Source organism: Bubalus kerabau, chromosome 3 (genome assembly GCF_029407905.1).
Source record: "Bubalus kerabau isolate K-KA32 ecotype Philippines breed swamp buffalo chromosome 3, PCC_UOA_SB_1v2, whole genome shotgun sequence".
Taxonomy (NCBI): Eukaryota; Metazoa; Chordata; class Mammalia; order Artiodactyla; family Bovidae; genus Bubalus; species Bubalus kerabau.
In genome coordinates this window covers 88133751-88150031 of record NC_073626.1, presented here as the reverse complement: position 1 = coordinate 88150031, position 16281 = coordinate 88133751, and the positions used below count along the sequence as shown (strand labels likewise).

The following is a 16281-nucleotide window of genomic DNA, read 5'->3' as shown; positions in this document are numbered from 1 at the left end:
AAAATGAATTCATTTGGGACTCATCTCAGGCACCAACCATGTTTAGAACCCTTCCCTGAGTGTCTTTTTGCTGTTTTTACTTAGTGGCCTGGATACACATCTAAAATGAGTTGTACACAGTTGTCAATGTGATATTTGTAAAAGTGAATGAATTTGCCAATCCAATAGCACATATGATAATGGTAATATAATTTTATTTAATATAGATATTGATTGAGAACACAGATTTTTGAGCCAGTCTATCAGAGTTGAAATCTTGTCTTCACCACTCACTAGCTTTGGGACTTTGAGAAATTTATTCCCTATGCCTGTTTCCTTGTCTGTAACTTCTTTAGACTGTTGTGAAGGGAAAAAGTGAGTTGAAATATTTAAAACACTTAGAATGGTGCCTGGTACCATGTTTTGTGAATATTGTTATTAAATATAATTACTTGGCATATCAGTTTATAATTAGGGCTTTCCTGGTATTGTCTGTAAGACTTCATTTGATTAGATATTTATTAATCCAGTTAATAACTATGCATTCTTTAATTTTTCACAGCCCACAAGAGATGATCGTGGCTGGTTTGTTACACCTTTAGGTCCAAATCCATGGTGGACAGTAATAGCTGCTATTATTCCAGCTTTACTTTGTACTATTCTAATTTTTATGGACCAACAGATTACAGCTGTCATTATCAACAGAAAAGAACATAAGCTAAAGGTATATTTTAGCATCTATTTTAATGTAAATCATTATGATTTAACTGAGATCAATTGATGTTTGTTATGTTTATTATGCTTTGTATTCTATATTATACTTTGTATTCTATAGTCATTTGCAGAGTGAAATATTAAAATTTTCAGATTTATAATTTTATTTTCTATATTCATGGTACTTTGTCTTACAATAAGCTTAAATTGATTATTAATTAATTTATTTATGGCACTTGGCTGAGCTCTAAATTCTAAAACCCTACCTCTAGGACTTAAAATTTAAAAATGTTGCCAAAGTTCTAGTGTTCTTTACCATGTTTAACACATTTTAATGAAATGGTCTGTTTTGGTGAAGTGTAGTTTTACCAATTTGTCTTACATCTGAGATTCTTCCATTTCTATATTTGACTCTGTCTATTAGATTGCATTTATTTTGGAAAAAATTACATCTTCAAATAATTCTCATTTTTCTTTAGTTATTTCTCCATCTATAATGTCTATGACATCAAAACCAAGTTATAAATGTTATAGTTTTTAAGTGACATCTTTGTTTAGTTTTATTGCAGATTTCAATGATTTTCTTTTACAAAGAGAATAAATATAAATATATTTTACTTATTATATTCTGACCCTGCCATTTTGCAACTGTGAATAAAGTTGTTCATTGGTATGAGATATGTAATGTGAGCACTGTTGTTTATAGGAATATATTAAGTTAAATTGAACCAACAAAATCACTGAATGGTTAAAAGTACTCTGAATCAAACCTTATAAAAATCAGAACACACACAATCTTGTTTTTTTCTGGTATCATGGGATAATGGTGAGCTATCGTCATATAGTCTTTAAATTCTAGGAAAAATTTTGTCAGAGCAACAGAAATTATACTTTATAGAATTTTTAAGTATGTACCTTAGAAAGATTTTAAAAACCTGATTGAACTATCTGATAGGAAGTAGTAATGACATAGTAAAACCTGATGACTTCACAAAAGTTAATAAAGGACTGAATGAACCAGCGAATATTATCTTTTATGGTTTCTATCTGAAAAATTACAGGTTTGAATCTTGTGTTTTCTGGGAGTAGGGAAAACCTTCCTCTCAAACTAATTATGAAAATAATTTGGTAAAATTATATGTTATAAACAAAACAATTATAAAAAATTTTCTCTCTATCTGACTCCTCCAGAAATTTGAAACTCTTAGGTTTCCAGTATGGAGAAGGCAATGGCAACCCACTCCAGTACTCTTGCCTGGAAAATCTCATGGGTGGAGGAGCCTGGTAGGCTGCCCTCCATGGAGCCGCGAAGAGTCGGACATGACTGAGTGACTTCACTTTCACTTTTCACTTTCACTCATTGGAGAAGGAAATGGCAACCCACTCCAGTGTTCTTGCCTGGAGAATCCCAGGGACAGGGGAGCCTGGTGGGCTGCCTGTCTATGGGGTCGCACAGAGTCGGACATGACTGAAGCGACTTAGCAGCAGCAGTAATGACATAAATATAAGAAACCACAGTTATTTGCAATAAATCCTACTGAAAAGGAATTTTGTCTGTTATATTGGGGAGAATGTGTATCTGTTTTAAAATAAAAAGCATTTTTTTTATTTTGTTTTTAGAAAGTAACAAGAGTGCTCAAAACCTTTTTAAAAAAATGAGCTCATATTAACTTCTTGTTTTTGTCAAAGAAAAATTTTAATTATTAAAGGTATATTCTACAAAAATATCACATGAAGTTCTTAGTTACTAGACCAATGATGTGCTGGTACATGTTTAACAACCAGTTCTCTGTGTGTAAAAAAAATACCCTGATTTATAATGTTTGCCGATTTTCATGATGTGAATACTCCCATCATGGCCCATTTCAAGCTACCAAAGTGACATCAATTGGCAGGAAGAAAATTGAAAATTAAACAATTGGCTCTTATAAGTCTATATGAGCTGGCTCCAAAATACTGCTGAACTACATTATTCAATATTGGAAACTTTGAATCATTTACAGCTCTCGAAATAAGAAATTCAGATTTCCAAGTTAGTAGTCAACTTATTTAATATCAATCATTCAAAAATATTTGATATTAAAATATCAGCCTTCTGCAAAAGCAAATACTGCCACAACCTAATTATTAAAGTTACAGAGTTAAGTAATCTATAAAGCTGGTGTTAAGAACTTTATGTTGAACACTGTTAGTCTGCTATTCTCTAAGAAGTAGGAAAACATTTTTCCTGGACACCAGTTTATTTTTTAAAACTGAAAATATCTCCATTTTTCTCATCTCTATTTTTATTGTATACCAAAATATGTATTTTCATACTGCATATGTTGCATGTTTTTTTTTTTTGCGTAAGAGCATTATCATGTTAATCCTCCCATGTCAACAGTATAAGGCTGCATTATCATTTTAATGGAAGTTTATATATTTCCTTGTATGACACGTGTTTTTAAATGAACTAAAAGACTCTTGTTTTAGAAAGAAAGCTATATAATCATTCTTTCCCTTTCAAAGGAAGTTGGGGTTTTTTTTGTTTTTGCTTTTATAATTAGGCAGAAATATTACTAATTTCACTGAAAAATTCTCTTTGTATATTTGTTTTCCAAATATTAGTGGAATTATATTAAAACAGAACATAGAAGTAAATGAAGAATTGCCAAGGGTGATGTTATCTCTTTGGCTGTCCTGTATGCTTGCCCTTTCCAAATCTCTCTACCTTATAATCACATAATGCTTGTTCCTTTTCTTCCTGAGTCCATGGTAGGCCCTTGACATTCACAGACTTTCCAAAGCTCCAGATCAATAAATGTACTATGTTATTCCACCTTTATGTATCATGTAGACTAGCTAAAATATAGTAAAGCATTCTTTAAGTTGTCCTTTCAATTACCTTCTTTTCTAGAATTAAATGCTTTTGTCGAATTAAAGCATTTAATATTTTTGTCACTAAAATGAAGTTGAGACTATATTATTAAACTATATTATATTATTTATACATTACTTTTTATTGTACAAATTGCTGTGTAGTCAAAAGATGCCTATTTTACCCCTTAATAGCCTGGATTTAATAGACAGAGCAAATCTGGTTTAATCATAAAGCCAGATAAGGCTTTGCTATATTGTCACAAGAAGAAGAGTTGGTCTTTTCTTGGCCACTATGAGTCTGAACACCCCCAATTTCCTTTGGATACGGACATTTTCAAAGTAAGTTCTGTCCAGTGAACGTGTTTTATCTACACCGAATTCTTTTCTTTTTGGCCTCTAACCCTGTGTTCTCTAAGCTTCAGTATCACGTGGCCTGCTGCTACTGATTTTCCTGTTAACAGCAAAAAATCACTTTCTCAGAATGTTCTTTACTCAGAGTAACGGTCTGGTCCATAACCGCTCTCCCCACCTGTTGCTTCCCTGAAATGTCTGCACGTTCTCTGCCTTTTACTTGAACCACATTGTCACAAAAAGACACCTGTTTCTTGAATATATCCCCAGACCACAAGTTAACCACATTATCAACTTTTGCTGATTTTCTTTTCTTATTTGAAAACCCGTTTTTTTCTTGATTGGAGCATTCCCTGAGATAGTTAAATGAATGACGGCTTCTAGATTCTGTATCAAGCATCTGGTAGAGGTTATGTTATATATTTAAGTCGACATCATATAGCCAAGTCACCTAGAAATTTCATCATTTCATTCTTTATCTCTTCCAAACTTACGTTTTAGATCTTTTCACGTTTTTCTTCCCTTCCATTACCAAAACCAGTTGCTGAGGTTTTCTCCTAGATGAATTTTTTTATTTTAGAGGATTTTTCTCCTACTACTAAATTTTTTTTTGTCATTTTGTGTTACAACATATGCAATAAAGCTGTGTTGAGCTGAAGAGTCTAGCGCCAACTCACAGGGTAAGTGACTGACTCCTCCCTCAGAATGAAGAATTTCAAGACCAGCAAAACTCTAACTCACAACACCTCATGATCTTTAGGTCACTCAAAAGCATCAGAGTTGCAAATGTAAAAACTTGAGAATGCAAATTGCTATTCATATTATATGTAGATGCAAATCCATACTCTCTCTAGCATTTCTCATTTGTTTGTTTCTACCCTAGAGAAGTAGAATAAACATTGGTTAACTGAATCCCTTTGAAAATCATGAAAAATTTCCACTTTTAAAAGAAGTATATTCTCTAAAAGTGGAAAGCTACTGTCTTTCAGAAAAGAAAGTTTCTGTTAAGATATAACTGTGGGCTTTTCTTCATGTTTCTGTAGACAGTTCAGGCTTCTTTTGACATCATTTTTTAATAAACAGCAATACAATCCCAGATCACTGGAGTAAATGAATGCATTTGCCACATTCATTTGGCACCACATTCTCTTGATGATTATGGCATTTGATATGTTCTTTTCTGCCCTCTTTGTCAGCCTGGTTCTTCATGTCAATCTATAGTCTTTTATGTGGTTAACTTGACAGATGCAGGAAATTGCTGCCAAGCTTGGAATGAATTTTTTCAGCAGTGGCATCTGGGCATCAGATGGTCCTCTTGGCTGGCCTCTTGTCTTGCTGCATGTTGGTTTCAGTGGGGTCTGGTGTAGCATCACCTGTTGCTATGCTCCCTTTTCCTCCCATATGTCCATTTCCCGTGTTTCATGGATGAATGTGAGAATAGAAGCTCTGATTCTGTCTTTATTTCAGAAAAAAAATCTACAGAAATATGTTAGAAGGTACAGAGTTCTCTCTCTGACAAAGGGATACTTCCTTTTGGCTGGCATGCCTATAAGCTAATAATTTGGTTACAAAGACCATGGTTTTGAAGACATTTTAAATGGAAGGCAAGATGAAGGATGATGATTAATTAGTGGAAGTGCCAGAACTGCTTTATTTCCTTTGACTCACATTAAATTAAGCTGCTCCCATTGTTGTACAACATAATCAGGGGGAAATTGTATTTTTGATTTTATTATCTGCTTGGACTTTACAAAGCTAGCTTTCTAAATTTAAAAAGGAAATTATTCTCTTGGAAAGTGTTATTTTGTCTGCTTACTGCAGTCTAGCATCCCACAGTTTACATTTGTATCATATTTTTTTTAACAGCAAGCAAGTGATTTTATTTTTTAAAAACTTATAATTTTGTTCTGGGGTATAGCCAACTAACAATGTTGTGATAGTTTCAGGTAAACAACGAAGGGATTCAGCCCTACATTCTCCTCCAAACTCCCCTCCCATCCAGGCTACCACGTCATATTTTTGAAACACTAAGACAAGAACTATAGGAAATGGTTGTCATGAAGAAGGCCTTGCTCATGTTCTTATGCCATAGGGAGCATATACTGTGGGAAAGACCGGGGTGTCCTGAAAGCATAAGCCTGACTCTCAAGTCCCCATGTCCTCTGCCTTCCTCTCGTGTCTCTCTCTCAGCTGCTAGCACCTCTTCCATTCTCTCTTAGCACTACCACAGATTTGCACAACAGCCCAGGGGCACCATTTACATTGCACTGCCTCAGTGGCAAGGGCTGGAAGATCAGGTCCTTTGCTGTCCTATGTTCACACTGCACTGTTCCTAGGAAAAGACTTGTCTAACTGGTTAAGACTCTGTCCTTCTTTTTCTTTGGGACTAAAAATTTTTACTTATTTAATTAATTTATTATTTTTGACTGCGCTGGGTCCTCGTTGCTATCCAGGCTTTTCTCTAGTTGTGGTGAGTGGGGGATACTCTCTAGCTGGAATGCACAGGCTTCTCATTGTGGTGGCTTCTCTTGTTGTGGAGCACAGGTTCAAGAGCATGTGGACTCAGTAGTTGGGACTCGCAGGCTCTAGAGAACAAGCTCAGTAGTTGTGGCATGTGGGCTTAATTGTCCCTCAGCATGTGGGATCTTCCTCGACCAGGGATCGAACCCATGTCTCCTGCATTAGCAGGAGGATTCTTTTCCACTGAGTCATAGGAAGCCCAATGGGACTAAAATTTGAGTTCTATCGTATGCAACTACATCTTCCAAGATGTTCTGCAAAAGGACTAGGGGACCATAGTCTGGCTCTGGTGAAGCTTCTTATACTTTCTTGGTCATGCTGATACAAAGGTGTTTCTCTTCCCGCCTTCCAGCTCTCTCCAGAAAACCTCTCCAGAGTTATTAGCAGAAAATGTCTCCAGATTTATTAGCCAAAAAATTGTCTAGGGTCATATTCACAAGTGAAATTGAGTTTAGGCATTTGGGTGAACCTGGAGCATTACTGCAGCTAAGCTGACCCAAGGAAGAGTGCCACTGAATCGGTGACAATGCAGGGGGAAAAAGGTTCTTGTGTGGATATGTCTCATTTTCTTTTCTCTGTCATTTCCTGCACTTTTATAATTTGGCAAGGGTAAGCAGAAAGGGAAGGAAGTACAACTAATTTTAAGGGTGTTTTTCATAATAAAACAATGAAATAAAATAGCAGAAAGAAAACACTACCATGACAAATACACATCAAATACTCAGTATGTTTTACCTTCAAGGCTATATTGGCTTTCAGATAAACTAGACACTGCTTGCAGCTTGGTAAAACTGCCTGTAAAAACAGTCAAAATTACTCCTCTAGAATAATTAGGAATTTCTGCTCACATTCATAATAATAAATTTAACAGTTATATTTATTTTAAAATTACACCTAAATTTGATTCTAAAAATGTTTCAGTTATGCATATTTCCTTTTAAAATTGCCAGTCTGTGACTTTTTGATTGCTTACTGTATGTTAATGATTGCACTAAAAACTGGGATATACTGAGAAATTATGTGATAAGTTTACCTGCCCTTAAGAAACATATACATATTTTTATTAAGCCTTGAAACAAGTAAGTACAAAAGAAGAAAGTTTTTGTTCAACTGTGAAAATATGGTAGTCCATAACATTTACTTGGTGCTTGCTAATATATCAGACATTGTTCTAAATGATGTGAAAATCATTTGTAAATTATTTAATTCTCAGAACAACTCAGCACTATGTCTCTTGTCATCATCATCACCATTTTTCAGATAGGGAAACAGAGGCACAAAAGTTTAGATGATTCATTCAAGATCATTGCTTAAGCTGGCATTTGATTCCTGGCTGGATCATGGAAAAAGCAAAAGAGTTCCAGAAAAACATCTATTTCTGCTTTATTGACTATGCCAAAGCCTTTGACTGTGTGGATCACAATAAACTGTGGAAAATTCTGAAAGAGATGGGAATACCAGACCACCTGACCTGCCTCTTGAGAAACCTATATGCAGGTCAGGAAGCAACAGTTAGAACCTGACATGGAACAACAGACTGGTTCCATATAGGAAAAGGAATACGTCAAGGCTGTATATTGTCACCCTGCTTATTTAACTTCTTTGCAGAGTACATCATGAGAAACTCTGGGCTGGAAGAAGCACAAGCTGGAATCAAGATTGCCGGGAGAAATATCAATAACCTCAAATATGCAGATGACACTGCCCTTATGGCAGAAAGTGAAGAGGAACTAAAAAGCCTCTTAATGAAAGAGGAGACTGAACAAGTTGTCTTAAAGCTCAACATTCAGAAAACTAAGATCATGGCATCTGGTCCCATCACTTCATGGGAAATAGATGGGGAAACAGTGGAAACAGTGTCAGACTTTATTTTTTGGGGCTCCAAAATCACTGCAGATGGTGATTGCAGCCATGAAATTAAAAGATGCTTACTCCTTGGAAGGAAAAGTTATGACCAACCTAGATAGCATATTCAAAAGCATAGACATTACTTTGCCAACAAAGGTCCGTCTCAGTTCAGTTCAGTTCAGTTCAGTCTCTCAGTCATGTCCAACTCTTTGTGACCCAATGAACTGCAGCATGCCAGGCCTCCCTGCCTATCACCAACTCCCAGAGTTAACCCAAACTCATGTCCATCGAGTCAGTGATGCCGTCCAGCCATCTCATCCTCTGTTGTCCCCTTTTCCTCCTGCCCCCAATCCCTCCCAGCATCAGAATCTTTTCCAATAAGTCAACTCTTCGCATGAGGTGGCCAAAGTACTGGAGTTTCAGCTTTAGCATCATTCCTTCCAAAGAACACCCAGGACTGATCTCCTTCAGAATGGACTGGTTGGATCTCCTTGCAGTCCAAGGGACTCTCAAGAGTCTTCTCCAACACCACAGTTCAAAAGCATCAATTCTTCGGCGCTCAGCTTTCTTCACAGTCCAACTCTCACATCCATACATGACCACTGGAAAAACCATAGCCTTGACTAGATGGACACTTGTTGGCAAAGTAATGTCTCTGCTTTTGAATATGCTATCTAGGTTGGTCATAACTTTCCTTCCAAGGAGTAAGCATCTTTTAATTTCATGGCTGCAATCACCATCTGCAGTGATTTTGGAGCCCCAAAAAATAAAGTCTGACACTGTTTCCACTGTTTCCCCATCTATTTCCCATGAAGTGATGGGACCAGATGCCATGACCTTCGTTTTCTGAATGTTGAGCTTTAAGCCAACTTTTTCACTCTCCTCTTTCACTTTCATCAAGAGGCTTTTTAGTTCCTCTCCACTTTCTGCCATAAGGGTGGTGTCATCTGCATATTTGAGGTTATTGATATTTCTCCCGGCAATCTTGATTCCAGCTTGTGCTTCTTCCAACCTGTCTAGTCAATGGTTTTTCAGTGGTCATGTATGGATATGAGAGTTGGACTGTGAAGAAAGCTGAGCGCCAAAGAATTGATGCTTTTGAACTGTGGTGTTGGAGAAGACTCTTGAGAGTCCCTTGGACTGCAAGGAGATGCAACCAGTCCATTCTAAAGGAGATCAGTCCTGGGTGTTCTTTGGCAGGAATGATGCTAAAGCTGAAACTCCAATACTTTGGCCACCTCACACAAAGAGTTGACTCACTGGAAAAGTCTCTGATGCTGGGAGGGACTGGGGACAGGAGAAGGGGACGACAGGGGATGAGATGGCTGGATGGCATCACCGACTCGATGGACATGAGTTTGGGTTAACTCTGGGAATTGGTGATGGACAGGGAGGCATGGCATGCTGCAATTCATAGGGTCGTAAAGAGTCGGACATGACTGAGCGACTGAACTGAACTGAACCTGTCTCCAGAACTTATACTCTTAACCATCTTATTACACTACCTCTCATGAAGTAGTCATTTAAAGTTGGAATGTAAAACAGCGTTTGCTAACTCTTAGGCTTTACACTGTTTCCTATGGGTGATGGTGACAGAGCTGTTCCTCATCTTGTTTGTGTCCTCTAAGGACTCTTAGCCAACCAGTTTCCTCAAGGGAACAGTCTTCAGTTCTCCACACCTCCGCATGTCCCATGCATACATTTTTCCTTATTTACATTTCCTATCTCATTCAAGAGAGCACTGAAGTTTGCAACATCTGTAAGTCAGTGATGGAGTAGAATCATATAGGGGATAGAAAGCACAAAACTGTCATTTTAAGGAGAGGCCAAATTTTCTAGTGCTGCAAGAGATGAGAACAAGATAGTTCTATGCTAGGATAAAAATGAGTATGTAAAAGGAAGTTTAGGTTCTATGATATTATTTTTCACAATAAAAGTCAACCATTGAGACAAAAGAGGGTAAATGGAAAGGACTTAACAAGAGTTTATCCTTTAGGAGTTCTTAGCAAGGGGCTTCCTGGATATTGTCAGGAAGTGGTGTCTAGTCACAACCAGGCCATTCTTAGTTCTACTGGGGACACAGTCGTTACTTTGTTTTCTCAGCCTAATGCCTGATATATAATTGATGCTCAACAATTTTTTGTATAAATTAATGATGAAAGACATGAATTACAAATTAGCCTGCCCATTTAAGGAACCAAAGTAAAGGGACTGTATTTGATAATGACTTTACCTATTCAGTAGAAATAGAATGGAAACTAATGTACTAGTAAGCCAGAATTATATCTATTAAAATATGTAGAAGTCACTATAATCATAATTGCAGTAGGAACATCTGTAGCTTTTCTGTAAGTGGACTGTATATTTTGAGACTATTCTCTTTTTATCTTTAATTTATTTTGCATTTCAGAATCAGTTATATAAGATTCAAAACAGTACCTCTTTTCTGTTCTGTGGTGGTATCATCGGTATTTATGCCAAATTCAGGTGGAATGAGAATCCTGTTTTCTTTCTCTTAACAGAAAGGTTGTGGGTACCATCTGGATCTGTTAATGGTGGCTGTCATGCTGGGTGTGTGCTCCATCATGGGCCTGCCGTGGTTTGTGGCTGCCACTGTCCTTTCCATCACTCATGTCAACAGCCTGAAACTGGAATCTGAATGTTCAGCTCCAGGAGAACAACCCAAATTTCTTGGCATTCGGGAGCAAAGAGTTACTGGGCTTATGATTTTCATTCTCATGGGCTCATCAGTCTTTATGACTAGTATTCTGAAGGTAATGAAATCTCCCTTTGTGAATTTGAGAAAAGGCAGAATATATATATTATTCTTTAAGAAATTTCATTTGAGTCTAAGCCATCAATTTGTAAATATTGTATGGCATGTGATGAAAGTGATGAATTTTTTTTATCATGTTTATATAGCTTCTTACCAAGGGAAATTATGTGCTATATTTTAGAATCCTTAAGTATGTAAAAAATTTAATCTGGCCAAGTAAATTTGATGTATAAATTATTATTGTAATTTTGAAATGGTAATCAGGTTCTGGGAAACAGTCACTCATCTCTGACTAACTTGTGACCTGAGTTTACTGTATGCCTACACAAAAGAAAGTTTCTAATTTCTTGTCAGTGGACAGATACATTTGCAATTGCTATTACTTAGTAAAGGGGGACGGAGAAGGAATGGCACCCCACTCCAGTACTCTTGCCTGGAAAATCCCATGGACAGAGGAGCCTGGTAGACTGCAGTCCATGGGGTCGCTGAGAGTCGGGCACGACTGAGCGACTTCACTTTCACTTTTCACTTTCATGCATTGGAGAAGGAAATGGCAACCCACTCCAGTGTTCTTGCCTAGAGAATCCCAGGGACGGGGGAGCCTCATGGGCTGCCGTCTATGGGGTCGCACAGAGTTGGACATGACTGAAGCGACTTAATAGCAGCAGCAGCAGTAAAGGGGGAGGCATAGAGATAAGCAGTGCCACGATCATGGCCACATATACAGTTTTGTATTTTAAATGTTCCAAAAACTACTACATGGACATCGTTATTGGATATACTTTTTTTTATGTTTAAAATAATTGAATTCATTTTAAAGATTTTAATTCATTTAAAATAATTGAATTCATTTAAATTTCCCTAATGTAGCAAAATATACTTGATATTAATTGTTTATTATACATCATGTGATTTTATTGATTTTGACCTATTAAATATGTCTAATAGACTTCTTATTATCCCTGTTTAGATATTGGGAAACTAAGGCACAGAAAGCTTAGGTGACTTACCTGAGGCTATGCAGCTAAAAAGTGCTAGAGCTGGGATTTGAGCCCGTGTCTTCTGGCTCTGCCCCATCCTTCTAAAATATTTACCTTTCTGTGTTTTTCTTTGGAAGTACAAAATGTCTCAACCACATTATATTTGAAAATAACCTGTGCCTTTTTTCTAATTGTTCTTTTACAGTTTATTCCTATGCCAGTGCTATATGGAGTGTTTCTTTATATGGGTGCTTCATCACTAAAAGGAATTCAGGTAAATTACTTTATAGTAATATAGTAAGTGAAGTATCTACAGTACAGCTGTGATGCCAGGCCTTAAGGCCTGTTGATGCAAAGTCACTTGAGAGCCAAGAAAATGTCATTATCTGAGCAGTAGCTCTCAGTTACAGTTAAATGTCTTAAAAATTCTTAAAAATGGTTCATAATCTGAGGGTACTTCTGTTTACTATTAGTATATTGAAACTGTGGGGCTTCCCTGGTGGCTCACACAGTATAGAATCTGCCTGCAGTGTGGGAGACCCAGGTTCAATCCCTGGGTTGGGAAGATCCCCTGGAGACAGGAATGGCTGCCCACTCCAGTATTCTGGCCTGGAGCATCCCATGGACAGAGGAGCCTGGCGGGCTACAGTCTATGGGGTTGCAAACAACTGGACATCTGAGTGACTAACACACACACATGTTAAAACTGTAAAAAGTTTATACTTTATTATCCTTTTAGAAAAGGATATCAGTATATTTAAAACTATATAAAATATTAAAATGCTTTTAATCTTTGATACTGTATGATATGTGGATCAATGAAAATAGTAAAAAAAATATACACAACAGTAAAATAATTAAGCAATCTATGGTTAATTTAAATTTGATAAAGTAATTTAAAATTGATAAATACAATGACCATAAAAATAACACAGTAAAAATGCTTATGACAAAGTGAAATGTGAGGTGAAAAAGTGGGAAAACAAGTTGTAACTACCACAGGTTTAAGAAACTCTGAGTGTGGGTAGATTAAAAAGGAAGGTGGAGAAAGAAAAACAATTTGTTAAGGTAATAAGATTCTGGGTGATTTTTGCCTTTTATGTTTGCTTTTCTGTTATTATTGCAATTGTCTTTATAGAATTATTTTTATAAATTAATAAGGAAAACCTTATAGATTGTTTAATTATTTGTTAAATAAATATAGTTTTTGCATTAAGTTCCCACTGTTATCTAAAAAATTGCTATAAAACTTATTGGCTTAAAACAGTAAACATTTATTATCTCACAGTTTCTGTGGGTCATAAACTTGGAAACATAATAGCTGGGTGATTTTGGCCCAAGGTGCCTTATATGGCTGCTAGCAAGATGTGGACAAGAACTGCAGTCATTTGAAGGCTTGGATAGGACTAGAAGGTGTTTATCCAAGATGGCTTATCCCAGTGCTGAGGGCAAGAGATGGTAGTGCCTCTCTGGCTATTGGTAAGCGGCCTCTCCACAGCAGAGACCCTGACCTCCATCTGAATGAGAAATATGAGGCAGAGTGAGGCTGAAGTCACGGTGCCTACTGACAGTCTACAAAGTCACATGTGGTCACTTCCACTTTTCTTATATTTGCTAGAAGCCAGTCACTGTGGCCAGTTTGCGCACACAAGGAGGGAAATTTAGACTCCATCGCTTGAAGAGAATAATATCAAAGAATTTGCGGATGCATTTAAAAAATACCAGAAGAGGAACTTCCCTAGTGGTACAGTGGATGAGAATCTGCCTGCCAGTGCAGGGGACACTGGTTTGATCCTTGGTTCGGGAAGATTTCACACACCATGGAGCCACTAAGCCCGTGCGCCACAACTATTGAGCCCGTGCTCTAGGGCCCTCAGGTCACGTTTCCTGAGCCCGTGTGCTGCAGCTACTGAAGCCTGTGTGCCCTAGAGCCCATGCTCTGCAACAAAGAGTAGCCCCAGCTTGCGACTGGAGAAAAGCTGCCTGCAGCAATGAAGACTCAGAGCAGCCCAAAATTAAATGAGTAAAATTTAAAATATTTTTTTAAGTGCCACAGATTATTTTACATTTTTACTGAGACTGTTGGCAAATTATTCCTGCTTATGTTATTATAGTGAGTTGAATAGTACCCCTTCCCCGCACATCCACCTGGAATCTCAGAATGTGACCTTATTTGGAAATAAAGTCTTTGCAGATAAAATCGGTTATGGATTTCAAGAGGAGCTCACCCTGAATTTAGGATGAATCCTAAATCCAATGACTGGAGTCCTTATAAGAAGACAAGAGGACACAGAGACACAGGGAAGAAAGCCACATAAAGGTCGAGGCAGAGACTGGAATTTTTGCACCACAAGTCAGGGTATATCAGGAACCAACAGAAGCTGGAAGAGACAAGAAAATTTTCTTCTCTTCAGCCTTCAGACAGAACAAGACCCCACCAAAACCTCGATTTTGAAATTCTTGCCTCCACACCTGTGAGAAAATAAATTTCTATTGTTTAAGCCACCGAGTTATAATTTGTTACAGCAGCACTAGGAAACTAAGACAGATTTCTACCCGTGGCGGATTCATGTTGATGTAGGGCAAAACCAATACAATATTGTAAGGTAATTAGCCTCCAATTAAAATAAATAAATTTAAATTTTTAAAAATGAATATACTACTAAATACACATACATTAGCAAATAAAAAAATAAATAAAATTTCCTTTGAATAATCTTGTTTTATAACAAGACTGTTGTTCCCAAACACTTACACTTTCTTGAAAAGGAGACTAGTTTGAGGATTATTTATTGTATAATTTATTTTTGTTGGCTAAAAGAAAATATGAATTGCCACTTTTTCTTTGACAAGATAGACTCATTACTGTTCAGTGACCTATAAAGGAACAGTCGTCTGACTAAATGTTATTAATTCGTCAAATTAACACTTTTTAAGTGGAGCACAGGGTGTTAGATGGTGAACTGGCGCTTTAACAACAGACCACAAGAGAAACAGAAATAGAAAAGTTTATCACTCATAGGTCTTCACAGAAGGACCTGGTCTTGAGGGGCCACGTGGGGAGGCCAAGACAAAGTGGAGACAGAGAGAGACAGGACCTAGGGCAGATGCCTTTATTAGGGTCAGTGGGTGGAGCACTTTGGGGTTCCTTGGCTAAGGCTGAAACTGGGCTCTTCAGATCGGAAGAGCAGGGTCTGGTGAGCTTTACAGAGTTCTTATCTAAGGGGTGCATAAGGAGAAGTAGGCGGGGGAGGTTGTTGATCACAAGGGCCATTGGGGAAATTATACTAGGAACTTATATTTACTTGTGACTCTGCAGGTAGCTATCTAAAGTATGCACTTGCATGAGGGGCTAGGGTAATTTAAGGTCGCTGCAGCCTGCTTGATGGGGCAGAATGGGTGATGTGGCAGCAGCATCGTGGAAGATCTTGGCTAAACTCTCAACGCTGAGGGACAGGCAGTACAGGAACTCTTCTCCTGAAAAAATAATAAATCAGCTTCTGACCTTGGGAGAAGGAAAACCTCTTAGGCCCGAGGATGCTATTGGATGTCAGAACCAAGACAAAACTTTAACATGGTGTTACTGTCAGATCACTAATCACCCAAAGTTGATAGGATGAGTGTGTTCATCCTGATACTGGGTAAAAGTAACTTGGAAGGAGATGTGTTGAATCTTAAGAAATAAAGTACAGTCCTCAGGGTTATAACTGAATGTTTCACTGTTATAACACTTGAGAAGTGTTATGCATTTAATTTTACTCTAACTACATTTAATTTGTTCATTTATAACTTTATGTATGAAAAATATTTTTTAAAAGAATTGGTTTGGTAAGACAGATAGGGAAGAGCACTGAAGAGGTTTTGTTTATTTGTTTTGCTGGGGGTTTTTTTTGCCTTTGGCAAAAGTTCTATGAGTACTAATTTCATCTGTAAGTGAAAAGTATTTATTATTAGGCCTCAGGCTCACATAAATACAGCAGCAGAAGTTTAAGAAATAAAGTAAAATCATTTTGATAGCTTCAACAGATTTTCCCCCCTAATTCCACTCACATGATTTTATTATACCCATGAGCTTTGGAACTAAACAAGAATGTCAAATTTTGGAATTATTTGGGGTGTGAATCTTTCAAATGAAAGTTGAGGAAAATATTATCAAAGACCCATGAGAAAAGTATAATGAGTTCTAAATAGCACAAATGAAACAGCAAATAGGGTCTCACACTAAGAAACAGAGTTAGTGAAAATTTAAGTGAG

The 16281-nt window shown here is 37.1% G+C and overlaps 1 protein-coding gene across 3 annotated transcripts in view; it reads left to right on the top strand.

The window, feature by feature from the left end:
* SLC4A10 (solute carrier family 4 member 10) overlaps positions 1-16281 on the top strand; it is a 245610-nt gene that overhangs the window by 206762 nt on the left and 22567 nt on the right. For all 3 annotated transcript variants that reach the window (XM_055572418.1, XM_055572417.1, XM_055572419.1), the window contains 3 exons: positions 542-703; positions 10794-11045; positions 12233-12301. In XM_055572418.1, coding sequence (XP_055428393.1) covers positions 542-703; positions 10794-11045; positions 12233-12301 — 483 coding nt within the window. The remainder of the gene's footprint in view (positions 1-541; positions 704-10793; positions 11046-12232; positions 12302-16281) is intronic.